This window comes from Oryctolagus cuniculus, chromosome 6 (genome assembly GCF_051225735.1).
Source record: "Oryctolagus cuniculus isolate XC-2025 breed Fujian yellow rabbit chromosome 6, ASM5122573v1, whole genome shotgun sequence".
In the NCBI taxonomy this organism is placed as follows: Eukaryota; Metazoa; Chordata; class Mammalia; order Lagomorpha; family Leporidae; genus Oryctolagus; species Oryctolagus cuniculus.
Window position 1 is genome coordinate 3,428,206 of NC_142872.1, and position 26,527 is coordinate 3,454,732.

The 26,527-nt window shown below is 49.6% G+C and overlaps 2 protein-coding genes and 1 long non-coding RNA gene across 3 annotated transcripts; 1 reads left to right on the forward strand and 2 right to left on the reverse strand.

The window, feature by feature from the left end:
• Positions 1–166: 166 nt before the first annotated feature.
• Positions 167–22,149, forward strand: LOC149125958 (uncharacterized). Its single transcript, XR_016235010.1, has 3 exons — positions 167–786; positions 12,497–12,614; positions 20,754–22,149. It is a non-coding gene; the product is annotated as an uncharacterized LOC149125958 (long non-coding RNA).
• LOC149125959 (olfactory receptor 2AJ1-like) lies at positions 4,168–5,718 on the reverse strand. Its single transcript, XM_089334633.1, has one exon. The coding sequence runs from the start codon at positions 5,355–5,357 to the stop codon at positions 4,362–4,364; it is 996 nt and encodes a 331-aa protein (XP_089190759.1). The 5' UTR covers positions 5,358–5,718; the 3' UTR covers positions 4,168–4,361.
• LOC149125960 (olfactory receptor 2V1-like) lies at positions 16,557–18,654 on the reverse strand. The gene has a single exon (XM_089334759.1). The coding sequence runs from the start codon at positions 18,238–18,240 to the stop codon at positions 17,272–17,274; it is 969 nt and encodes a 322-aa protein (XP_089190885.1). The 5' UTR covers positions 18,241–18,654; the 3' UTR covers positions 16,557–17,271.
• Positions 22,150–26,527: the final 4,378 nt, after the last annotated feature.

A 26,527-nucleotide genomic window follows, 5' to 3' on the forward strand; every position in this document is an offset into this window, starting at 1 on the left:
ATGGAAGACTGCACAGGTAAGAGCGTCCTTTCATTGCGAGGGACTTGAATGCCTGGTGCAAGATTTTGGCTTTGCTGGGAGCATAGAGAGACACGTTGTGATTCTCAGATTAATTGCATTCTGTGTTTCCCAGCATGCTTGTGGCCTCTTCCTTGCAGTCCCTCTTATCAGGGTGGAATGTCCATGGCTGGCAAGCTTCTCCATGGCCAGCCCTGCCGTGGGCTCCATGTGTCCAGCATGGGGCTCGAGGCAGGAAGCACCAGCCAGTGTAGATGGAATAAGGCAGCGGGTGGAGAGCCTATGAGTGTTTCCTGTGAGTGTCAGCAGAGGTGGCCACCTCTGTGGCTCCACGTGGACACCACCAGTGTAGCCGCACCCTCAGGGCTGAGGCCCAGGGCAGCGTCCATGGAGATACATCTTGGAGGGGCCGTGTCTGAGGAGGAGGCACCCGCAGGCTCTCAAGGCCTCAGGTCTCAGACACAGACCCTTCATTATGGTTGGCCCTTAGCTGAGTGAGCCTGCAGGCGGCCTGCCTGGTGCTGCTTTGAGCTGTTTAGTACTGTCCACCTGGGAGAGTCGCCAGCTGGGGCCTCCACTTCCTGACCTGCACAGCAGATGGAGAGGCGGCATCAGCTGTGAGCATTTCCGAAAGGCTTTGGCCAAGGAAGCAGAGCCGCAGGAGGTGGCCCGGGAGGCACCCACTCCCCTGGATCAGCATGGGAAGGGTAACAGGATTCACTGGTGCTGCCAATCGCGCGCATGGCTGAGACTACTGAGCAGGAACAGGTGTGTGCTTTGCCAGACATTGTCCTGAGGAGCCGACCTCACGAGTGCACGGGGTGGGAGGCTGTGCAGAGTGGGAGGCACTGAAACAAGATGTGAGTGAGAGCTGTGAGGTCCAGGTAGAGGACAGGGACCTGGGAGTGTGTGTGTTGGGGGATGGGGTGGGGGAGGAGCCTTCCAGGGAGAGGGAACCTTGTGCATGGCGCCGGGCATTGCTGGAGCTCAGAGCGATGGCAGCACTGGGCCATGTTGGCCAGGCCACATTGCTGCTGGGTACAGAATTGATGGTGCACCCTGCAAGCTGTGGGAGAGCCCAGATGAATGATGAGCAGGTGAAGGCAGGTGTGGCACCCAGGAACCACGCTTACAGGCGCAGGGGTGGATTGTGATGTAGCCATGGCCCAGGACAGGGGCAGAGGTGCCAGGGCAGGAGGAATGATGGGGAGAAGGTGAGGTGTGTGCGTGTCTGAGGGGGTTACAAATGCTGCTCCGCATGTTCTGCCGGTGCAGGGGACATGGCTCCTGGACGCGCTTGCTCTCGCTGTGTTTGCTCTGCTGAGAGACCTGGCATTAGTCTGCGTTTCCTCTGGGGGTTTAGTGTCACAGAAAGCTAGGAGAGCTTGTGGTGCAGACAATTCTTTATTTTCTCCCCTAGCACAACAGTTTGCTTCCTACGTGTAAATATGGAAAAGGGGTGACTGACGGCATGAGCGTCAGCGCAGTGGGCTGAGGAAGGCTCATTACACGCAGGCACAGACCGTGTATTCATTTCTTTAGAATGCAGGTGCCATAAGAGCATTTCACAAAGTTTCTGGGAACGGGAAGTCAGCCATAAGCTTGTCTTGGTGCAGAAAGTTTTGTCATCTGTGCAGAAAAGAGGTCTGCAAAACGTTCTTGGAAATGGGATATTCTGAGAAAGCACAGATTTCAAAATGTTTGCATCACAATAGACGTCTAGTTCCATTCTCCCACAAAGTTGTTGGCCTCCGTGCTCCCGAAAGCTCGCTAGAGCCTCTGTGGTCACCAGGCAGGGGTAGCAGGACCCCCTCTGGCGGGCATGGCCAGAGGCTATGTTCACAGATGCATGGTCATGGGCTTGCTCAGACACATGTAGTGGGCATGGCCAGAGGATGAGCTCACAGATGCATGGTCATGGGCTTGCTCAGACACATGTAGTGGGCATGGCCAGAGGCTATGTTCACAGATGCGTGGTCATGGGCTTGCTCAGACACATGTAGTGGGCATGGCCAGGGGCTGAGCTCACAGATGTGCGTGGTCATGGGCTTGCCTCCATGCCCAGCGTAGGCTTGAGCAGGGCATGGGGGGTTAGTGAGGTCCCTGCTCGATACCTGCAGTGGGCAGGGACAGCTACAGCCTCTGTGGGCAGTCACCGGCTACTTCCCAATCTGAGGAAAATTTGACTAGAAAGCCTGGGCTGTGTGGGAAGCTGAGCAGTGATCCGAGCCTGCAGACCATGGCCCCTGTTTCTTGCAGGCAAGAGTGCTGGCCGGTCTCCCTGGTCTGACTCCGCTGGCCAGAGGAGGGCAACCCTGAGGTCTGCACGTGTAGCTTCCCAGTGATCCCAGGCAGGCCAGCCCTGCCGATGCTGCCGATGCTGCCGATGCTGCCCGTGGGTTAGCTGAGCGTGGGCCTCCTGTGGAGGGTCCCAGAGTGCTGGGGAAGCTGAATGGCCAGAGCTGGTGTCATGGCAGGAACTGCATCCTGGGAGAATTCTCGACAGGGCTGTGCACCAGGGTGGGGAAGGGAGATGGGGCCCAAAAGAATCATCCGTCCTGGATCAAGACTTTCCTTCGTTCTGCGGCCCCGGGACGTCCCCACCTCACTTCTGCGCTCAGGGACATTCCAGGCAGTGCCGCCTGGGGACAGGTGCGTGGATTTCTGTGGGGGAGGGGACCCAGTGAGTGCCTGCTGCACCTGTGCTATCACCCCTACGATGACACATGGCAGCAGCCTGCTGTTAACAGTACAAAACTGGGGTGGGTGCGTGCTTTGTTTTATGTTTAAAACGTGTCTCATTCGTGGAGGTTCTTGAGAGGGGCTGCAGGGACAGCCTGCGCAGAGCCAGCCTGCTCGTTCCAGGGCACACGTCTTGTGCAGATCTCAAGTCACGCATTCCCCCAGTGTGTGGACAAACAGCAGCATATGAAGAAACGTTAGAAATAAGCGTGAGCAGCAGTGCTAAGTCCATTACCGAAATACTAAGAAAGAGGAATTCTTCAGGAAGGCAAACTCTGCAAACCAAACCAGTCCCAGCCAGGACAGGGAGGTGCAAGCCTCGGGGAGGGCGTTCCTGTGGGAGGGGCCCAGTCCCGTGGCGGAGCCTGCGTCCACCCAGTCCCAGCCAGGACAGGGAGGAGCGAGCCTCGGGGAGGGCGTTCCTGTGGGAGGGGCCCAGTCCCGTGGCGGAGCCTGCGTCCACCCAGTCCCAGCCAGGACAGGGAGGAGCGAGCCTCGGGGAGGGCGTTCCTGTGGGAGGGGCCCAGTCCCGTGGAGGAGCCTGCGTCCCGGCAGCTCTGGGACGGCCTGCTCCTCACTCGCCTCAGCTGAAGAGGACATGTCCACTGCAACGCCGCGTCTCCCTGGAGTGACAGAAGGGGCTCATGGACGCTGGCAGCACCGGGACACTCCTGAGCTCTGTAATAATTCCAGTTCTTTAGAGGACACTACTGAATTTTTATTAATGAGGTGGTAACTTTGCATTCTTACAGATTCCTTGAATACAGTAAGCTTATTTTGTGTCCTAGAAGAAAGTGTGGTGTGGGTGTTTTGGTTGTTCATTCATTTTTGGTTTTGTCTCAGCCCTGACTGAGGCTGGTTTTAATACTCAGCCACTGGACGTTCAGCCTAAAGCAAATAGTGTAGATTTCAAGACCAGTACAGAGCCCATTGCACACTCAGAAGCAAGTCTCAGCTGAGCAACAGGTCTGGCCGTGCAGCCTGGGTTCCAGGCGTGTGCACCTGTGTGGCACGGCACAGCCTGCCCGCCTGCCCCACTCCAAGTGCATGGTGTGTGAGCTTGCTAGTTTCCTCGGCAGTGCGGGGGCGGGAGCCGTTATTTCATTCCAGTTTTCCAGATCGCTGGAAAGAGAGCCTCCAGCTCCTGCAGGCGTTTGCACTGGACGATGGGTTGACCTCGGGAGCAGTGCGGAGAACAGGAGGACGTGCAGGCACTCAGGGAGGGAGGGAGTTTTACTCCGGGTTCCTTGCGAAGCCTGTGGCCACCGTTGGGCTGCAGGTGGGCGAGCTGGGTGACGGCTGCCTGCAGTCAGTCAGGGCAGGTGACACTGTTTTCAGAGGTTCTGCTTCCTGACACCCCCCCCCCCCCAAACTGTGAGCTCTCCAGTGCCCTGAGGACAGCTCGTGTCTTCCTCAGCACAGGGTGTTTGAGCCAATGAGTGCACGTGTGTCCTGGGCCTCTGTGGGCAAAGCTGGTGCTTGGTGCCATTGAGAGAGTTCTGTGGCTTCAGATCTGCGGTCAGAAGAACTGCTTTGGACCATGTCTGGAGCCATGGCCAGGTTGTTTTAACTCTTTACACACAGCCAGGGCGTCGAGGATCTCATCCTAGAACGCGTCCCATCCTCCAGGCCCTGGAAAGCCGTCGGAAGGAGTCTTCCAGCTTCCGCAGCGGGCGTGCACTAGCCACGGTGCTCTTCAGAGCCGCGAGCACGTCCTTGTTTCTCAGGCTGTAGATGAGGGGGTTCAGCATCGGCGTGAGGATGGCGTTGAACATGAAGAGAGACTGGTTTAATCTGGGGGTCTTAGAGGAGCCAGGCCTCATGTACACCAAGATTGCAGGGCCAAAGTAGAGACTGACCACGCATAGGTGGGAGGAGCAGGTGGCCAGAACCTTGCTCCTGCCCTCAGGGGAGTTCATACGGAGGACAGTGAGGAAGATGAGGGCGTAGGAGGCCAGGATGAGGCCCAGGGGGATGAGGACCACCAGGAAGCTGGAGACCACCACTGACTTTACGTAGGCGGAGATGTCCTCGCAGGTGAGCTTGAGCAGGGCCATGACCTCGCACAGGAAGTGTGGGATCTCCCGGCGACCACAGACGGGGAAGTGCATGGCGTAGGCCGTGTGAGCCAGGGACGTCGCGGCCCCTCCCGCCCAGGAGCCAGTGACCATGTGCGTGCAGGTGGCGTGGCTGACAATGGTCGAGTACCTCAGCGGCTTACAGATGGCCACGTAGCGGTCCAAGGCCATGAAGGTCAGCAGGAGGCACTCCGTGATCCCCAGAGTTAAGCTGAAGAAGATCTGCGCTCCACAGCCCACCTGCGATATGGTTCTCTTCCCCGAGAAGAAGTTTGCGACCATTTTGGGGACAGAAGTTGAAATTAACGCCAAGTCGATAAGGGAGAGCTGGCTGAGCAGGAAATACATGGGGACGTGGAGCCGTGTGTCCAGCCAGATGAGGACGACGAGGGCGGCGTTGGCCATGACAGCCACGGTGTAGACCAGAAGAACGAGGCCCATGAGGACGATGAGGTGGCTGAACTTGGGCCAGAGCCCCAGGAGAACGAAGTCCGTGGTGACAGTCTTGTTGGCCTCCATGGCCGGCCGTCACCAGTGCCCTGAGATCCCAGGGAGGAGAATTGCTTCCTAGGATACCGTGCAACTGGTCTACCTCCTCATCCCCCAGGCCTCCTCCAAATAGGCTTGTGACCGCTGCTTTCCTGGCTGTGGTCTCTTCAGCACCGTGAGCCACTTCTCAACATGCAGGATTTTGTTTTTTCTTGTGGGTTGCTTGGTAAGTTTATTTACCTGTGATTAGAAACTGTAATCACTGATGGTAACCAAATAAGAACACAGGTCCCTTCTAATGTCCTATCAACAAAAGGCAATCATTTGATGAGTGTTTGCCACGTGCTTTCTTCAGTAAGCCATTGCATCACCAGCTCGAGGTCCTTTGCAGACACAGAGAGGAGTTAGGGTCACGTAAGACGTGGTCTTGCCAAGTGTCATGGCGATGGAGTTTGTCTTGACAGAAGGGAGAGGCGAGACCTGGGGGGAAAAATGCCTGCAGAATTGAGTGTGGGCTGTGCGCACCGTGTGCCTCCCACTGCAGGAGCCCCCCCCCCGCCCCGCCCCCCGTGAACCCTTCCTGCTCTGGTCTGAACAAGAACAGAAGCCTGCTGGGCCCTAGCGCAGGGAGTGGCTTCCTACCTGCGACCGCTGCCAGTCACACCCGCTGCCCACCTTGAATGCCCTTTGAATCCATCACCAGGCTCAGCCACGATGGGAGCTGAGGCCGCCAAGGGGAGTTCACAGGACGTGGTGAAGAACGCGGTTAGGCTCTGGCTTGCGAAAAGATGATTTGCCTGAAGCAAGCCTCTCTTGTTTAGCACCAGCTTGGTCAGAATTAGAGGCAGGCTTGCGGGCCAAGGAGGGTGCAGGGGCTAGGGGCTGGTACCGAGGTAGAAGCCACCTTCCCCGAATGGCCCCGCTCTCTGCAGCCTTGGTCAGGTTGGGCTGTCAGCCGTGTCTGCCTCGCATCCCTGGACCACGGTGCAGACATGTCCCAGCCACACGAGGGTGATGCCACGGTCAGCAGTGGCCATGGGTTGTAGGCATTTAGAACACAGCCTGGTCAACAGTGCTCGTCCACGCCAGGCACAGCTGGAAGGTGGCCTCTCGGAAGGGGCAAGATCGGTGCCTCAGGCTCCAGATGACTCACTCAGCTGTCTACACCTGCGCTCCACAGGCCGAGCCTCTACTGTGTGTCTTGCGGTTACACCCATACCCAGAGGGGCAACTAAAATGCAATATTTTGCCCAAGAACTTGTCGCTGGTGTAGGAGTGGTGGGGGTCAGGGCAGTAAGCAGTTCGCGGGCTGGAGGCATTGAAAGTCAGCTTTGTTTTAGTGGCTGGAGCCCTAGGACCTCTTCCAAGGCCCCCTCCACGCTCCCTCCGCCCCAGCCCTCCTAGGAGGTGTTTGCTTCCATGCCTCTGTGCCCTGCTGTCCTCAGCCTGTGCCAGTGCAGGTGGCAGTGTACCTCCTGGCACGGCTGCCTGTGGACGGACCGCCTCTCTCTCACCTCTCTGCGTTGCAATCTTCCCAGAAGCAGAGCTCTGCTTTTCTTCCTGCTTAAATACTTTGAACCTCCAAGACTTCCTGGCCTTGTGACTTGAAGAGATAGGTGCTCAACGATGGTGCAAAAAATTTAATTTTATTTGCATGCCTTCTGATTAAGAGCTTCTGAGAAATTACTAATTTGATCCTCAGAGTTTCATGTAAGTCATAACAATCGACCATTAGGAAATTAAATTTGATGGATAAAAAAACTAACCCGGTGTTCGCCGGTAATAAGAAAACGCCTGCCACTGCGCCTTCCCCAGAGGGCCAGAGGACACCCTCTGGACGATTCTGCCCATGAGGCCGGGCCGAGGGGCACCAGCGAGGTGTAGCCTGTGCCCTGAATAATAAGGGAAGAAGCCTGTGGAGGCTGAGCCACTTGGCCGAGAGACGCGTCCGTTGTGCAGTCAGAGCCCACACAGGGTCAGGGAGGACCTGGGCTCCACCCGCCGGGTCTTCCAGCAACATCAGGCTGCCAGAGCAGAATGAGTCCTGGTCTTCCCGTCAGTTCCCCCTTTTTAACAGGATGATCTCAGATGAGTTCCAGGTAGTCGTTTGCTTGACTTAAGCCATATTTATGATCTATTAGGTAAACGGCAGATGCATGCATTCAGCGTCTTCTGTGTTAACAGATCTGGAAATTAATTCCGCATCTTTCCCCCTCACTTCTCTCATTCATTCGCTTGGTCACTCCCTCACTCTGTGGGTGTCTACTGGGCCAGTGTCCATGCTGGACAAACTCTAGCCTAGGCTATCAGCAGTCGGGTGTGGGAAGGCCCTCAGCTCCAGCCTCAGGGAGCCCCAGGGGAATAGACGTGCTGCGATCACGCTAAAATCCTGCGGAACCACACGGGCCGAGGGCTACAGAGAAGTAAGGGGCTCCTCAGGAAGGGTTACTCTTGGACAGGGCATTCCCGGTGCGGGGAGCAGAGGACAGGGTTCCAGGCTGCTCAGGCCAGGGAGGGACAGGGATGAGGCGTGGGCAAGAGCTTGCCTGTTGGTGGCTGGGCAAGGCGGCGATGGCACCAACACAATCACACTGGGAAGGGAGTTCCCGGGACAGGGGAGCAGGCAGCACCCGGACTCTGTGGGTTCCCGGTGCCCATGCCCTGAGCTCTGGCTGTAGTCTGACTAAGCGGCAGGCACGGTCATGTGCTGTGTCACTAGTGAGGATGCAGTGCCCTCCCTAGGCGAGTCACAAAGGCTGGCTGAGGGCTCGGTTCGTCAGAGTCAGATGGGGTTCATGCAACCCGGAGGCAAAAAATGTAAGCAGCAGCATGTGGTGCTCAGCGCTGCAGTCCTTGCTGTGGGGCAGCTTCCTTGGCCGTCTCTAGGAGGCACAGAGCAGAGGAAGGGCAGTTTCTGTTCCAGTGCTGCCCAGGCACGCGCATGCTTGTCTGGACCGCGAGCGCACCACTGTTCTCGGTCACGGTCCTGATTTCAGGATCCAAAGCTGACTTCTCCATTAGATTCTTTCTTCCTCCCAGTTTCCCTGGCCCATCTCATGAGCCCAGGGCCCCCAGAGCATCACTCGCACTACACATCCTGTCCATTTCACCTGCCGTCTAGGTGGTCAAGGAAAAACCGGGCTCTGTAACGTCAGCAGGCTGAGCCGCGGAGCCAGTGCACGGGGAAAGCCTGGGCCACCTTGGCCTTGCCCCGCTGAGCTGTGTTCCAGCAGCCGCCCTGACACTCGGCAGGGAGATTTTCAGGGACCCTGTGCCCACACTGTTTGCCTGTCTTCTGCTCACCCTCTTTTATCCGTTTAGCGTTCTGCCGTCTTTCTTTCAGTGCCTTCACCCAGGGATGAACCCTCCCCTCTATCCCAGCCTGCAATCCCCCGTTTTTCCTTGGCCTCCTGGAGATTCTGCCTGACACGGGGACTGGACCGTGTTGTCCACTTAGGAAAAGGACGGTCCTGCAGCCCAGAGGGGCAGCGTACACAGGGGGGCCCATTTCTACAGAGTTCACTCCGGGGAGCTCTCGGAATGTCTATTGTCTCTTGTTCTTGGTCAATGTAAGTATTTAAACATAATCAACTTACAGCCAGAACAGACACCTTGGGGGTAGTCAAGAAAGAATATCTGGTTCCTCAGAGCTGAAAGCATTTAGATACTGCAGTTCAGTCTACTACATTGAAAGCAAAGTGACACCATTCACTGCCCGTGCCTTGTCACACCACAAACCTCCACGTGCATCCGCGCTTCCTTCTGCTTTCTGTCGTCCCTGAGATCAGATAGAATCAGACTCCGTTCTACCACCTGCCTAGGAGTGAAAAAGAGACCTGGCACCCTTTGGCCTGCCTTCAGGGAACATGCTGCCTGTGGCGGAGTCCGGGTGCCCCAGCACCCTGCAGGGCTGTCTGACCCTCAGCTCTTGCCCTTACACAGCATCTGGGGCTGTGCTCAGCTTTGGAGCAGCTCTGAAAGTGTTAAGGCAGAAGCACAACTCCTCCCTGCCCTGGGGCCGGGCGAGGGATGCCTGCCACATCCTCACCCTCCACCAAACGGCAGTGGTAACCTCAGATCCGGCCACGGCCACGGCCACAGCCACCCGTGGCTCTGGATGCACCCTCCTTTCCCAGCGCTTTCTGTCAGGAGGGACCGGTGGGACCAGGTGGTCCTGGCTAATGTGGTGGTAGTTACGTACCTGGACTTTCCTCCACCATCTGCCTTTGTCAATTGCCCTGAATTACGTATTGCTTATCTATTCTGGCTCATGTTTAGCTAGCACTTCATTTTTATTGCGCATGACTGTGATGGGCTCTATGTGTGGTGCTTTCCTCCCTGTGCAAACCAAGCAGAGCTGCGGTAATCCCAGAGGAGGCCGCACAGACCCTGCCCCATCACCCTTCATTAACTGAGGAAGCCGAGCCGTGGGCTGTGCAGTCTCCCCCTCTGAGCTCCTCATTACAGCAGGCGGGTGCTCAGTCCGCACTCATGGCCACATTGGTCCCAGTGTTGCTCCGCAGGGGTGGGTGCTCCCGCACATCCAGGTGTCAAAGTGCAAGTCCAGAGAGGTCAGGTCTTAGCCTGAGGCCTCAGAGCACAGGAGCGGTGGGGCTGAGCCCCTAACTTCTCCAGAGCCAATCTCACTGTGAGATTTTCTGTGGGGGACACAGTGATGTCCTCCAGGTCCTGAGCTGGGAGGGCAAAGCAGAGAGCCGAAACTGATCCTAGCCTAAGCGCTGGTAGTGCAGACCCTCGTCCAGAACCTGAAGAGTATCAGGGACTTGCATCGACCGAGCACACAGCCCTGCTCCAGCCGCGCACACCTGGTGGGCCCACCAGAGTTCATACCTAGGGGTGACTGAAATTCTGTCATGCTTAAAGTGAGTCACCAGTTGTTCAGTATTAAAATGGTTGCTTTCCTTTTAGGAAGTCAGGAAAACCTCCCGCACCTGTGCTGTACCTTAGGGCTTGCAGATCGTGCTGGCTACCTCGCGGCCGGCTGTGCTCTGGTCAGCTGCAGCGGGAGCTCCTTCTCCGGAGAACTGGGGCTCGCTTCCCCGCTCCGGGTCTGTCCAAAGACCCTTACCATGAACAGGAGGAGCGAACAGAGGCCGAGGGTGCGGTCAGGGCCGGCGTGTCTGATGTGGTTCAGACTTGGCTAAGTGCCTGCCTCCAGGGGGTGTCCTGGAAGCGTCTTGTCCCCAGACTTCAATTAGTGCGACATTGTGTCCTTGGTCCGAACTCCGCAGTCATTCTCCAAAGAGAAGCAGCGCCCCGCACAGGGCCTTCTGGCCCCGGGCTGCCACAGGGCTGCCTGGCAGCTTTCCTTGGCTCCGCCTTCCCCTGCCCCACCCTGTGCTCCCTGAGGTAGCAAGAGGAGGACAGGGCCTGGGGCCACTTCCCTGGGAGTTGAGTTTGCAGTGCCTTGTCCATGAAGCTGACAGAATATCCATTACCCAGAGCATGAATGAGGGATGAGGGCTGACAGCAGGTACTGGAGAGGGCACATTTCATCTCCGCGTGCTGGCAACCTGTCACCAGTCATCAGCCTCCATGCTCTGGGCTCCACGGGCAGCTGCCTGGGTAGCTTTATAGGGATTATTGTGTTGCTAGTGGCAAAGTCCAAGGTGAAAACCATTTTAGCCACACTTCATTGCGTGTATAAAGCTTCACGGGCTACATGCATGTGTCGTGGTATCTGTCCATGCTGGTCAGTGTCCAGCGAAAGTGTGCCATCTCACAGACCTGGCGGGAGGGCTCCTGTCACAGCCTTTCGGGAAAGCAGCCTGACGACATGCGTTTCAACACACATACCAGCCTGCACAAATGGCAGAGCCACGAGATAAGCCACGTGGTCCACGCTGTTCAGTGGAACCACCCTGTCCTGTGGAAGCAGAAGCATGAGCACCATGCCACACACGCGCGTGCACACACACGCACACATGCACACACATGCACACACGCACGCACACACGCACAAGCACACATTATCGGGGTATCTGTCAGTCTTCCTCGGCCTACTGGAACGTCTCCCGAGTTTTCATCGTTCTAGCTGCTGCTCCCCACTAGAACGGAAGCTTCATGAAAGCTGTGGGTTTCTCTTCTTCACATCATGTTCCGTGCCGTGTACGCGGCACAGGCAGTAGAGTGGCCTGCCAGGAACACTGATTGTGTGGATGAAGCACATGGGTTTCTCCTGCCCTAACCATGAGCACGCGTGAAGAAACCTTGCTTCAGCTGAGGCACAGCTGGGACAGTTCAGCCTCCTGCCTGTGCCAGGACTGGCAGCCCGGAATGTACCAATGTTGGGGGCCAGGAGTACAGCTCAGTGCTGTGTCAGAGTCAGGGGCCAGGACTGGCAGCCTGGGCTGTGTTGGTTCCCTGGATCAGGATGGGAGCCTGGGCTGTGATGGTTCCCTGGGCAGGGCTGGGAGCCTGGGCTGTGATGGCTCCCTGGGCAGGGCTGGCAGCCTGGGCTGTGATGGTTCCCTGGATCAGGATGGGAGCCTGGGCTGTGTTGGTTCCCTGGGCAGGGCTGGGAGCCTGGGCTATGATGGCTCCCTGGGCAGGACTGGCAGCCTGGGCTGTGATGGTTCCCTGGATCAGGATGGGAGCCTGGGCTGTGTTGGTTCCCTGGGCAGGGCTGGGAGCCTGGGCTGTGTTGGTTCCCTGGATCAGGATGGGAGCCTGGGCTGTGTTGGTTCCCTGGGCAGGGCTCGGAGCCTGGTCTGTGATGGTTCCCTGGATCAGTATGGGAGCCTGGGCTGTGTTGGTTCCCTGGATCAGGATGGGAGCCTGGGCTGTGTTGGTTCCCTGGATCAGGATGGGAGTCTGGGCTGTGTTGGTTCCCTGGGCAGGGCTGGCAGCCTGGGCTGTGTCAGTGCTCATAGCTCGCAGTCCGTCCTTTCACTGCCATTGAATGGCCACCCTGCTCCACTGTGGCTCTCCCCACTGAGTTCAGAGCTCCGCAGGCAGACTCAGGACCACTGGAAGGAGCAAGACCTTTCACTTTTCAGTCTCATGTTTAGAGGATTTTTAACTTTTAAGATATTAAAGGATTTTCTATCCTTGTGGCTGGTGGGCGTTGTGATATCAACATGCTGATTTGTGCAAAAGGCCTCAGTTTCTTGGGTGGAAATAATCACCCTAATGTTCTTTATTTCCAGTTGTCCCTGGGTTCTGGGAAACGTTGGCAGCCAGAGGGCCCTGTGTTCGGTTGTCTCTCCCCTGCGTGCCCATGTGCCGTGTCCATGTCCCACTTGTAGCATCTCTAGCTCCTGAAAGGTGGTTATCTTATATTTTCCTTCAGAAAAAAAATAAATTTTACCCTCCTGTCCCAGACACCCCAGTCCCCATCTCAAAACCTTATTTATTCAGTAACAAGATTTTCCACTGAGAATGTGTTTATTAGGCTGTTTTTGCTGTTTTGCATTTTACTTATTTATGGAATAGACATGAGTTTTCCTACAGCAACAACAAAATGCACGTGGGAGAACTGTCAGAGACAGAAAATAAAAAGCATGAACAAGAGAACGGGTAGAAGGACAGGGATTTTTATTCCACTAAGACAGAGTCACACTTCCTCAGCATTACTTTGTTCTGAAATTCTTAAATTTAATTTTTTCCCTTTGTAAGGATGATTATTTTGTGACAGCAAGGTTTGAAGGGAAGTTCTCTGGTCCCCTCATTGAATCCGATTCCCAAAACATGACTCATTCTTCTGAAAAAAATTGAAGGAGCCATTTTTGATATTGTTGCCATGGTTTGAAATTTGATGTCAAATTCTTTAAATTTTAGATAAACAATAGAAAACCTGTTTTGTTTTTTGAAAAGATAAAACTGATGAAACTTTGGCTAAGGAAAAAGACGACTCAAATAAGTAAAATTAGAAATTAAAAGGGAAGCATTACAATGGATACCAAGAAATACAAAGAATCATATGAGACTGCTATGAAAAACTTATATCCGAAAAACGGGATAGCCACAAAGAAATGGATGAGTTCCTAGACACACACAGCCCACTGTGACTGAACCATGGAGAAAGAGAAAACCTGAACACGGGAGGATGCTGAGCCTGCAATACAATCTTTCCACAAAGGGAAGCACATGCCTTCCTGCTGAATTCTGTGAAACAGTTAAAGAGAAACTCACACCATCCCTTTCAACATCTTCCCCCAAAGTGGAGGACAAACACTTTGATACTCATTTCATGAAGATGGCATTTTCTTGACCAAGCTGGACAACAGTGTTACAAAAAAAAAAAAAAAAAAGAAAAGAAAAAGAAACCTCAGGCCAGTATCTTTGATGAAATAAGATACAAATATTCTTAATTAAATACTAGTGCATCAAATGGAACAGAACATTGGAGGGAACAGTAGCCATGATCAAATGGGATTCCTCACAGTAGTGCAAGGATGGTTCAACGTACGCGGATCTCTGGATATGAAGCACCATGCTAACAGAATGAGTGGCAAACACAATTTATCTCAATAAATGCAAACAGTGTTTGAGAAACCCAACAACTCAACATCCTTCCAGGATAAAAGCTCTCACCAAATCAGGTATGAAAGGAATATACTCAAACACAGTAAAGGCCACGCATAGCAAATCCACAGCTGGTATCTTACTTAGTGGGGAAAAGTTTCAGCTCAAAGATTTCCCTCAGTGATATGGAACAAGACAAGGATTCTCTCTCTCATCACTTCTGTTCAGTATAATCCTGGAAGTCTAGCCAAGACAAGCAGGCAAGAGAAAGAAATAGGTGACATACGAATTGGAAAGGAAGAAATGAAATTTCACTGTTTGCAGGGAAACTTATTATATTACACATAGAAAACACTAACCACTCCACCAAAAAACTGTAGAACTAATTAACAAATTAAATTTGCATGATATAAAACAACATACAAAAATCAATAGCTTTTTTTAATGAACTCATAACAAACTCTCCAAAAAATAACCCAATCTATAATAGCAAAAAAAAAGTTACTTAAGAATTAATTTAATCAAAGATGCAAAAAACTTACATGCTGAAAACTATAAATCACTGAAGTAAGGAATTAAAGAAGAAACTTATAAATAAGATGATATACTGTGTTCTTGGATTAGAAGAGTTACTGTTTTTAAAATGTGTATATTAAAGTGATTTATAGATTCAGTGCACTCTCTATCAAACTTCCTGTGACCTTTTTCACAGATAGTGAAAAACAGTCCTATATTTGTATGGAACCACAAAATATCTCAAATAGCCAAATAATATGGAGCAATAGACAATAAAGCTAGAGACATCACACTTGAAAACACACTGCAGAACCATAAGTTACCAAAAAAGCATAGTACTGCCATAAAAAGGACATAGAATTCACTGGAGCAAAGAACCCAGAAATAAACACACACGTTGACTGTCAATTGACGTTCAACAGAGATGCCAATAACACACAACAGGGAGACGACTATTCAACAAATCAGAGCTGGGACAACGGGATAACCACACAGAAAAATGAAACCAGACCCTCTTGCCACATCGTAAGACACAGCCAACACAAACTGGATTGAATTCTGAACTACAAAATGTGAAGCTGCGAAAACGCTATGAAACACAGGAGCAAAGTTCTTTGACATTGGTGTAGACATTGATGTTGGGATATTAGCCCCAAAGCTCAGGCAACAAAAGCCAAAACAGAGAAATGAGTGTGCATGAAACAAGGAATCTACCTAACAAAGGAAGCAATTTGCAGGTGAAAAGATAAGTTAGAGAGTGGGAGACACCTATTTGCAGCCACACATCTGATAAGCAGTCAGTATCCAAAACACACAAGGAACCACATTACTCAGGACTTTGAAAACATTCTGTACAAGCGGCCAACACAGACATGAAATGTGCTCAAAGTCATTAACTGTACAGCGATGACACAAGGTGATAGCTCCTTAGACCTGGTATTTAAAAAAAGATAAAATTTGAGAAGTGTTGGACAGGATATAGAAAAAAGGGAACACTTACACACTGCTAATAGAATGTAAATTAGTAAAGCCATTATGGAAAATGGCCCCTCAAATAGAAAAAAAAAACAGATATGCCATATGATCCAATAATTCCATACTGGGCCTGTCCACGGGACACAGAATCAGTATATCAAAGTGCTATCTGCACTCCCATGTTCATTCCGGCATTATTCACCATAGCCAAGGCATGGAATTAACTGCTTACTGTGAACGGGTGAATGGGTAAAGAAAACGTGATGTGTGTGTGTGTGTGTGTGTGTATGCAGTGGAAAACTGTGCAGCCTTAACAAGGAAGGAAAACCCATCACTGAGACAGCAGGGATAGACCTAGGGTAGGTTATATTAGGCGAGATAAGCCAGGCACAGAAATATAAACACCACATGGTCTCAAACATCTGTGGAGCCAAAAATTGAACTCACAGAAGCAGATAGAATGGTGGCGACCAGGGGCGGGGAGGAGGGAGTTGGGAAGATATTAGATAAAGGGCAGAAAATTTCCATTAAATGGAAAAATAATTTCAAGGGACCTATTACATAAGGTGATGATTATAATCAATAACAACATATTGTATTCTATAAATTTGCTAAGGGAGTAGATTTTAAGTGTTCTCACCATGAGAAAAATTACAGATCTGAGGTAATACATATGTTGATTATTTTGATGTAACCATCCTAAAATGTATATTTCAAAATCACATATTGTATATTATAAACACATATATTTTTTACTTCTCAATTAAAATATATTTTTAATTTCCTAAAGCTCTGTTTTTGCATTTCCATAATAAGATCTCCAAGGGAGTGATTGTGGTATATTAGAGGGGAAGGTTCTAGAAATTGGTAATTCCTTCTGAATGTTTGGTCTTCACTGAAAATGTAGCTTCTATTTTGTTGCTTCACATGCCTATTAAAAACACATGTAATTAGTCTTAATGTTCCTTTTACCCACATAAAGTATTCACTTTTTTAAAGCATATACAGAATATGTCAACATTTTGCAATCATCTGCAATATATCCTGCTTAAAATTATATTCTGTTATAAATATTTAAATCTTATTTTGAATAAACACTTAGCTTTTTTCTTTTTACTACTCACTCCATTTTATGTGCTTAAAACTTTAAAAGTACGAACTGTTCCAAGTACAGGGAAAAGTTTATTCCCTATCATTTATGAGAATAATAATGCTAGTTTTATTAACGACCCCATCACATCCTGCAGGCACATTTTAAAGAGATGGGGAAACTTCGCGACTGATAAGTTGTCTGCTAAGCTAGTCTAAAGAGGTAACTTGGTCAACAAGCAACAGCGGCTCCCATCCACGGATGCATGCAGAAGTCACTGAAGGTTTCACTGTGAGATTCCTGGGCCCAAGTCACAGATTCTAATCTCGTAGGCCTCAGACCAGCACAGAACTGACGCTGGCAGCCAAGACTGCAGGTGAGCAGAGAGTGCTGTTTGGAAGCTCAGATGCCAACTGCAGACTGCACAGTCAGAAGATGAAGGAAATGAGCCATGCTGGGGCTGAATGAAACACTGCGGACGCTCAGCCATCTCCTTGTCTTTCCTGTTCTCTGAACCTGACGCTTCCAAGGCAGTGTCTGTGCTCTGGACAGCGTGCTGGGCTCTGACTGCCCTCTCCTCGTGGACGCTGCACACGTCTGTGAAGAACGGAGCACGAGGCTGTCAGACAGGAACTGCCGAGAGGACTACGGGGCAGAGTCCCGCCCCTCGCCACAGTGTCATCCAAGACAACTGGGCAGTGGTTCCAGTATGGAGGGAGGAAGTGGGTCTACGCACATTTTCTGCAGAGGAAGAAACAGTGCCACTCAGTAGTCAGCTGACTTTTCCAAGATCTCACAAGGGTTCTTACTGAACTGAGAAATGGCCCTTTGCTGGTGCCCCGAGCATCTTCCTTCAGCTACCATGGTGTTTCCCCTCTACGTGGAGGACAGACACCTCCCCATCAACCTCTTCAGTGCGCCCAGAACATCCTTGTTCCTGAAACTATAGGCGAGAGGGTTCAGGAGAGGAGTCAGGACCGTTCCAAACAGAAAGAGACCCTGGTTCAGCCTCGGGGTCTTGGCAGCACCAGGTCTCATGTAGATAAACATCCCTGGACCGAAATAGAGACTCACCACACAGAGGTGAGAGGAGCAGGTGGCCAGAGCCTTGCTCCTGCCTTCGGAGGAGTTCATTTGGAGGACGGCCAGGAAGATGAGCACGTAGGAGGACAGGATGAGTGACAAAGGCAGCAGCAGGACGAGGATGCTGGTTACTACCACTGCCTTCTCGTAGGCAGAGATGTCCTCACACACAATCCTAAGCACGGCCATGACTTCGCAGAAGAAGTGGGGGATCTCGCGGGGGCTGCAGATCTGAAAATGCAAGGTGAACACCGTGTGGCCCAGGGAAGTAAGTGCCCCCCCAGTCCACGATACGGCAGCCATCTGCAAGCAGACCCTGGGGCTGACGATGATGGGGTACCACAGTGGATTACAGATGGCCACGTAGCGGTCGAAGGACATGAGTGTTATGAGGATGCATTCCGCAATGGCCACGGTCAGGGAGAAGAAGATCTGGGTCCCGCACGCCAGGAACGAGATGTCCCGCCAACCGGAGAAGAAGTTGGCGGCCATCTTGGGGATGACGCTGGACGTCAAGGTCAGGTCCATGAGCGAGAGCTGGCTGAGCAGGAAGTACATGGGTGTGTGGAGCTGGCTGTCCAGCCAGATGAGCAGGATGAGAAGGGTGTTGCCTGTGAGGGCAGCCACATAGACCAGAAGGATGAGGACCACCACGGCGGTGATGTGCCCGAGCTCGGGGAAGAAGCCCAGCAGGATGAAGCCAGTGGTGCCTGTCTCGTTCACTCTGCCCATGGTGCTCTGTGGAGTTATGAGAGATGTCATCAAAGTGAAGTGTTAGTCATTCAAGTTTGTTAAAGAGCAATGTTGTGACTGTGACCAGTTCAGACAATTTCCCCCATGACCTTGACCATGAATGAGGCCATTCTTAATGTTTTTCCTGCTTTTTCTAGTCCTTGTGTTACTTTCTTTAGAGACCAGAGTACACCTGTGAAGATGTGTCCCATTAGTTTCCCATTGCTCTGTGAGAGTTCAGTGCTTCTGTCAGTAAAATGTTTCAGCAAAGATTTATGCTTATTTCCAGGTTTAAAAAATGATACGCTTGGCTTCACCAAGGACAAGGACTGACATTGCTAATTTAACTTATAGAGGATTTTAAAAATATTCATGCTGTACTAGAAATCTGATTCTGGCCAAAACAGTTTGAGGGAAGAGTAGTCTGTGGGGCTGTGCACTGTGCTGTACACATGGTTATTTCAGTTTTTAACCTAATTGGCCCAATTTGCTATCCAAGAAAAGATTCATTCTGTGAGGGTGCTTCAAAAAGTTTGTTTAAAATTAAATTTAAATATAACTTGACTGGATGCAAAATGTTTTGAAATCTACCCATTTGAGAGGTCTTCAAAAACTTCCAGGAAAATGTGTGTTACAGAACAACTGTGCATGGATTTCAAATTTTTTTGCACCAAGACATATTTATCTTTCAATTCCATTTCCAAAAGCTTTTTGAAGCCCCTGATAGTTACGTGGTCTGCAGTGAATGTCGTAGTTCAGTGCAGTTGAATCTCACGCTAGCTGTAAACACTCAGCGGCACAGGGAAGCTGGAGGGTTTCTTCCCCAGGCTGGCTGACGGCTTCCTTTCCAGCTTGCTTAGCCCGCTCTGCCCTGCACCGGCACATGTTCAACCCTCGAACTCTGCACAGACTCTGGCTAGTTTTTAATAGGAGAGAACTCAGCCTTCTTCCCTCAGGCTCCTATGACCTCATCACAAAGAAGAAAGGATAATTGTAAACAAAAAGTAGCCACAAAGATAGCTGCCAAAATTCTGAATAAGAGCAAATTTATTCTAGCAATCTATAGTTAAAAGCATTACAACTGTAAACTTAACATAAGGGAATATTAATCTTAGAATGTTTAACAGCTCAACTCATTAGAACACACTAAAGACCAATATGTCTGTTAGTTACATGAAACTGATACAGTTAATCATCAAACATTAGAACAACCCTAGTAAGCCAATAGCAGAATTAAATACTGCAGTAGATTCTTCTGTTATCTCCTTGACAGTCTCTGACATCACGTCTCCGTGACATCACTGAAAACGTACTTTCTGAATGGTTGGGCTTCTCCCCAGGCTGCCTGCTGGAAGGTGTGTTGATGTGCATGTCAGTGAGGTTCACAAGAAGTCCTGGTTCCCTTTGATCCTGCAGAATCTGTGCCCTCCCCCACCCTCTCCGATGAGTGAGAGCGGAGCCTGGTGCAGTGGGCTCCTTGCCTTGCTCCTGTGCTACACATTATTTAACGTACTCAGTGATCAGTCTGGAATCCAGCAGCTGTTCTCCCTTGCACAGCCACTGAGCTGTGCAAACTTCCTGTGAATAGCTAGCAGCCCTCTGGGGTCTGGCACTGCCTGAGTAGCCACCAGTCTCCGTCTCCAGAGCCAGCTTTCGCTGAAGCGTTCTCTGGCCATCACCTTCAAGTTGAGGGATTATTACTCATCATGGTCCATTGTCTATGTGTTTATGGGTATTTGAGAGATGATGAATTTTGAGTTTGCAGGTGGATATAAATTTAGGATTGAAAGATAAGTGATGTCACGGAAGCCAAGAGTGGAATTGTGGTTAGGGAAGGTAGGGGAACAGAAGACATAGGGAGAGGCTGGTTAGGGTACAAAGTGACCACATTACAGGACAAATGAATTCTCATGGTTAGGGGACACAAAGACCATGTTCCAGGAGAATTGAATTCTTGTGTTCTAGATCCTTACAGAAAACAGTAGGGTCATAATGATAGTAACTGTTTATTTTCAGATAGCTTGAAGAAAGGTTAATAAATGTTAAAGGTGATGGACACAGCAGTTCCCCAATTTCATCATCACACCATGTGTACCTGTGCTGAATCATCATACCGTACCTCAGAATATGCATTTCTGTACATAACTTCATATATATAATATAAACACATGTGCAATGTGTATTGACTTTAACAACTGACACTTTTAATGAGCAGATTGTCCAGCACACGTCTTATTCTCATCTGCCTTCAAGTGCATCTTGGTGTGGTCAGTGACTGGTCTGTGCCTGACCTGGAGCTATTAACTGTTGAGATGCTGAGACGTCAGATCTGGGGAAGCTGGTGTACTTCAGAGCAGCCCCGGGGGCTCGGGAGGCTAGCAGCTGCCCTACATGGCTTCCTAGTCTGGCCTCATTTCCCATCAAGTGCTGCTTCCCACGATTTTCGCACTCCTGGACTTGGCCAGGTTCTAATTTCATAAGCTCTCCTTCTAGACTATTCATCGTAGCCTGGGTTGAAGCCTGAATTTTCCCTTCATTTGCAGTTGTAGGTGTTCCCCTCCATCTCATCTGCCAAGCCCTGAGGTCTATGATGGTCACAGAGGAATCGTGCTGGCTGTGTTCCACCTCTCCTTCCAGATCTGTCGTGTGCCCGACCAGCAGAATCGTCAGTGAAATCTGTGAAGCTGAGATCCATTCAGTGGACTCTAGGCCCTCAGACTCCGGGTAGTGGCTGGACAGAGCGAGAGACTTGTACCATAGAAGTTGTGCTTCTAACTAAAGGCAACGGTTACTTTGCCCTGTGGTTCCTGTGGGCTTCCCAGCGCTTCGCAGTGTCTTGTCTCAGGGGGTGAGGAAGGGGGTTGGCCCTCTTGTACCCCCATCTGAGTAGTGGTGTGCAGCTTAGTCTGATCACACAGCTGACAGCATTCCTGCTCCTGGTGGTGCTCTCTGCCTAGACTGAGCATGCTGTATGGGACTGACAAATGATTAGCAGCGCTGTGTGATGCACTTTCACAAACTGGAAACCTTGGGGCCTTCCCGTTCCTCTCTAGGTGCTTACCTTATCGTGTGTGTGCAGCCATCACTGCTTCTCAGAAAGTGCGGAATGCTCAGAGTTCCTTCTGCCCACGGGTGCTCGTGACAGAAAGATAGTAAATGGTTTCAGTAGCAGATGAGCCATACAGAAATCCTTGAAGTGCACTGAATGCCTTGGCTCCCTGAGCTGGTGGGCTGGGCTGGGAGCTGGGGGCCGGCCAGCCTGTGTCCCTGAGCTGGTGGGCTGGGAGCCAGGGGCCAGCCAGCCTGAGCCCCACCACCTCCAACTCCCAGCTCAGCCTTGCAGCTGCTCATTAAGGGCAGAGGTGCCCAGGCGCGGTGTCCTAGAGGAATCCTCTCCCTAGGACATAATTAGGGGTTTTCAAACCAGCCTCCAGCCAGTCTCGGAAGTTTGTTTTGGTTAGTTTTTGGTCAGTGCTGCTGCCATTTTCCAAGAGCCCAGTTGGAATTTTCATGGACTTTTTATCCCTAATCTCATGCACTCGTCCATTAAGTTACTGATATTTTCTGTCCAACATCTTGCTTCTTGCTGTCCTCTCTCTTCCCAGGAAGCACCCACCAGACCATACCTCCCCTCTAAATTATGCATTTTATGCTCAGTTCTTACCTAAATTCTCCCCTTACTTCAAGATCAGAATAAAGTGTTGCCCCTCTCTCCTGCTGTTTCCATGGTGAATACAGTTTTCTTAGTTATGGCTTCTCTGTCTGTCTCTCTCTGCTTCTCACACCCACGTGTGCCCTTACTGATCTGTTCCCACCCTCTGCAGGTTGGCAATGGGACCTTACACTAAGGAAGCCTTGGGTTTTGTTCTAATCCTCCCTGTGTTCCTCATTCATGATAGATTGTGTTATTATCATCATGTACCCACTTAACAATATTAACTAGCCTGTTAATAAAATCAACAGTGCTGTTTCTAGTTAAATATATTAATTCATTAAAACTTGGCATAATGTAGGGGAACTTATTTAAGGGAAAAAACCATGATACAGGAGATAAATGGTACAATGATGTGTATATGTATATATATATGTATATATATATAATATATATAGATGCTGCTGTAAAAGCAAATGTGTAGTGCAGTGATGTAGATGTGAGAAGATGCTACTGTAGCAGAGGATGAGTGGTGTGATGATGTGTGTGTGTAGGTGTCACCATAGCAGTGATGTGTGTGTGTGCAGGTGTTAGCAGTGATGGGGAGTGGTGTGACGAGGTAGACGTGTGTGTGCAAGTGTCGCCATAGCAGTGATGATGTGTATGTGACGGTGTTGCCATAGCAGTGATGTGTGTGTGTGTGCAGGTGTCGCCTTAGCAGTGATGAGTGGTGTGGTGAGGTAGACATGTGTGTGCAAGTGTCCCCATAGCAGGGACGATGTGTATGTGACGGTGTTGCCATAGCAGTGATGTGTGTGTGTTCAGGTGTCACCTTAGCAGTGATGAGTGGTGTGAAGAGGTGGACATGTGTGTGCACGTGTCGCCATAGCAGTGATGATGATGTGTGTGCAGGTGTTGCCATAGTGGTGATGAGTGGCAGGATGGTGTAGATATGTGTGTAGATGCTGCTGTAGCAAGGATGAATGGTGTGATGATGTGTGTGTGTAGGTGTCACTATGGTGGTGATGATGTATGTGTGCAGGTGTCGCCATAGCAGGGATGATGTGTGTGTGCAGGTGTCGCCATAGTGGTGATGAGTGGCAGGAGGGTGTAGATGTGTGTGTAGATGCTGCTGTAGCAGTGGTGAGTGATGTAATGATGTTTATGTGTGTTTGTAGATGCTGCTACGGAGAGGATGACTGGTGTGATGAGGTAGACGTGTGTGCAGGTGTTGCGATAATAGTGATGAGTGGCAGGATGGTGTAGATGTGTGTGTAGATGCTGCTATAGCAAGGATGAGTGGTGTGATGATGTGTGTGTGTAGGTGTCACTATAGTGGTGATGATGTGTGTGTGCAGGTGTTGCGATAATAGTGATGAGTGGCAGGATGGTATAGACGTGTGTAGATACTGCTGTAGCAAGGATGAGTGGTGTGAAGATGTGTGTGTGTAGGTTTCACTATAGTGGTGATGATGTGTGTGTGCAGGTGTCACCGTAGTGGTGATGAGTAGCAGGAAGATGCAGATGTGTGTGTAGATGTGATGTGGCTGTGGCAGAGTATCAGTGATGTGATGATGTCATTGCATGTGAGTACTATGATTAACAAGTATATGGAAAATAATAGCAGAAAACTTATGGACATACCACTCCTAATAGGAATAATCAGAAAAGATCTCCACCACAACACATGATGCCCAAGCCTTCAAAAGTAAAACATAAAGATGTTTATGCACAAGAGAAATGCCAGATCACCTTCAAATGATCTCCAGTTAGATTGACAGCTGATTTCTTATCAGAAACCCTAAAGGCTATGAGAGAGTAGATAGACATTGTCCAAGTCCTAAAAGGAGAAACATTTTCAACACAGAATACTGTACCCAGCAAAGCTCTCATTTATAAATGAAGGTGAAATAAAGACCTTCCAAAACAGACAGAAATTGAAAGAATTTCTCACCAATCATTCAGCCTGATGAATGATACTTAGGGATGTGCTACACACAGCAACGGAAAGAGGGTCAGCGTCATGAAAGAATGTGAAGGCAGAAGATCTTGCAGAGTGCAAAGGAAATCCAAAGCAAACAGTAGGAGGAATATTTAGGGAAATCATAATATTTATGGAAAAATGGCAAGACCAAGAAGTTACTTATCAATAATAACTTTGACTGTAAATGGCCTAAATTCTCCAATAAAAGGTCCAGACTGGGGCCGGTGCCATGGCTCACTTGGTGAGTCCTCCGCCTGTGGTGCTGGCATCCCTTATGGGCACTGGGTTCTAGTCCCAGGTGCTCTTCCAGTCTGGCTCTCTGCTGTGGTCTGGGAGTGCAGTGGAGGATGGCTTAAGTCCTTGGGCCCTGCACCCACATGGGAGACCAGGAGAAGCACCTGGCTCCTGGCTTCGGATCAGCGCAGCACCGGCCATGGCAGCCATTTGGAGAGTGAACCAATGAAGGGAAGACCTTTCTCCCTGTCTCTCTCTCTCACTGTCTGTGACTCTACCTGTCAAATAAAAAAAAAGATACAGACTGGCTGAGTGGATTAAAAAATAAGATTTATCTATTTGCTGCCTAAAAGAAATATATCTTGCCAACAAAGATATGCACAGGTTAAAAGTGAAATGATGGAAACAGATATTCCATGCTAATGGAAAGCCAGACTGAGCAGGAATAGCCATCCTAACAGCAGACAAAATAGACTTTTAGACTTTGTTAAAAGAGACAAATAAGGGCATTATGTAATGATTAAGGGATCACTCAACAGGAAGATGTGACTACAGTAAAATGTATATGCATCCAATGCCAGGGTGCCTGACTGTTTAACACAAATGTTAATAGATCTAAAGGGAGACTCAGGCTTCAATATAATAATAATGGGGGGACTTCAACACACCACTGTTATCAATGTATAGATCAACTAGACAAAAAACCCCAACAGAACTAACCCACACTGTGCACCAAGTGGACCTAATTGATACCTACAGGACATTTCATCCCCCAGGTGCAGAATACACATTCCTTTCATTAGTGCGTGGAACTTTCTCTAGGATAGAACATATGCTAGCCATAACACATCTCAACAAATCCAAAAAGGAATTGAAATTGTACCACGTGTCTTTTGTGACCACGTTGGAAGTCAGATTAACCCTGTTTACAGATGATATGATCCTGAATATAGGCAAACCAAATGACTCCACTAAGAGATTATTGGAACTTATAAGAAAGCTTGGTAAAGTTACAGGTTATAAAATCAACAGACAAAAGTCAATAGCCTTGTGTATACACAAACAATGCTATGGCTGAGAAAGAACTTGTAATATCAGTCCCATTCACAATAGCTACAAAAAATTTAAATACCTTGGCATAAATTTAACCAAGGATGTAAAAGATTTCTACAATGAAAATTTATAACATTGAGGAAAGAAATAGAAGAAGACAGGAAAAATGGAAAAAATTTTCCATGTTCATGGACTTGAAGAATTAATATCATAAAATGCCCACACTACCCAAAACAATTTACAGATTCAATGCAATCTCAATCAAAAATCCAAAGATGTTCTTCTCAGATCTGGAATAAATGGCCCTAACATTTATATGGACTCACAAGAGATCCTGAATAGTTGAAGAAATCCTAAACAATAAAAATAAAGCTGGAGGCATCACAATACCGGTTTCATGACACCTTACAGGGCAGTTATAATCAAAACAGCTTGATTTAGACTCCATAGTAAACATGTGGAGCAGTGGAACAGACCCCAGAAATAAATCCACACATTAACAACCATCTAGTCTTTGACAAATGAACCAAAAGTCACTCCCTGGAGAAAGGACAGTCGCTTCAATAAAAGGTGTTGGTAAAATTTGGTGTCCACATGCAGAAGAAATAAGACTCCTACCTTAAACCCTATAAAAAGATCAACTCACAGTGGAGCAGGGATCTAAACCTAAGACCTGAAACCATCAAATTACTTCTAGACATTGGAATAGGCAAAGACTTCTCAGATAAGACCCCAGAAGCACAGGAAATAAAAGCAAAAGTAGATGGGATTACATCAAGCTAACAAACTTCTGCACAGCAAAGGAAACACTCAACAAAGTGAAGAGGCAGTTGACAGAATGGGAAAAAATATTGCAAACTACACATCTGATAAAGGATTAATAGCTAGGGTATATAAGGAGCTCAAGAAATTCAACAACAACACAAACAATCCAGTTCAGAAATGGGCTATGGGGCCAGTACTGTGGCATAGTGGATAAAGCTGCCACCTGCAGTGCTAGCATCCCATGTGGGTGTTGGTTTATGTTCCGATTGCTCCACTTCCAATCTAGCACCGGTTAATGCACCTGGGAAAGCAGCAGAAGATGTCAAAGTGCTTGGGCCCCTGCATCCACATGGGAGACCTGGATCAAGGCTTCAGATTGGCCCTGCTCTGGCCATTACAGCCATTTGGGGGAGTGAACCAGCAGATGCAACATCTCTCTCTCTCTCTCCCCCTCTCTCCTTCTCTCTCTCTCTCTCTCTCTCTCTCTCTCTTCCTCTCTCCCTCTCTCTCCATCTCCCCCTCCTCTCTCTCTGCTGTCTCTTCTCTCCCCTGTCTCTTCTCTCCTCTCTCTGTAACTCTGCCTTTCAAATAAATAAATAAATAAATCTTTCTAAAAAAGAAATGGGTTA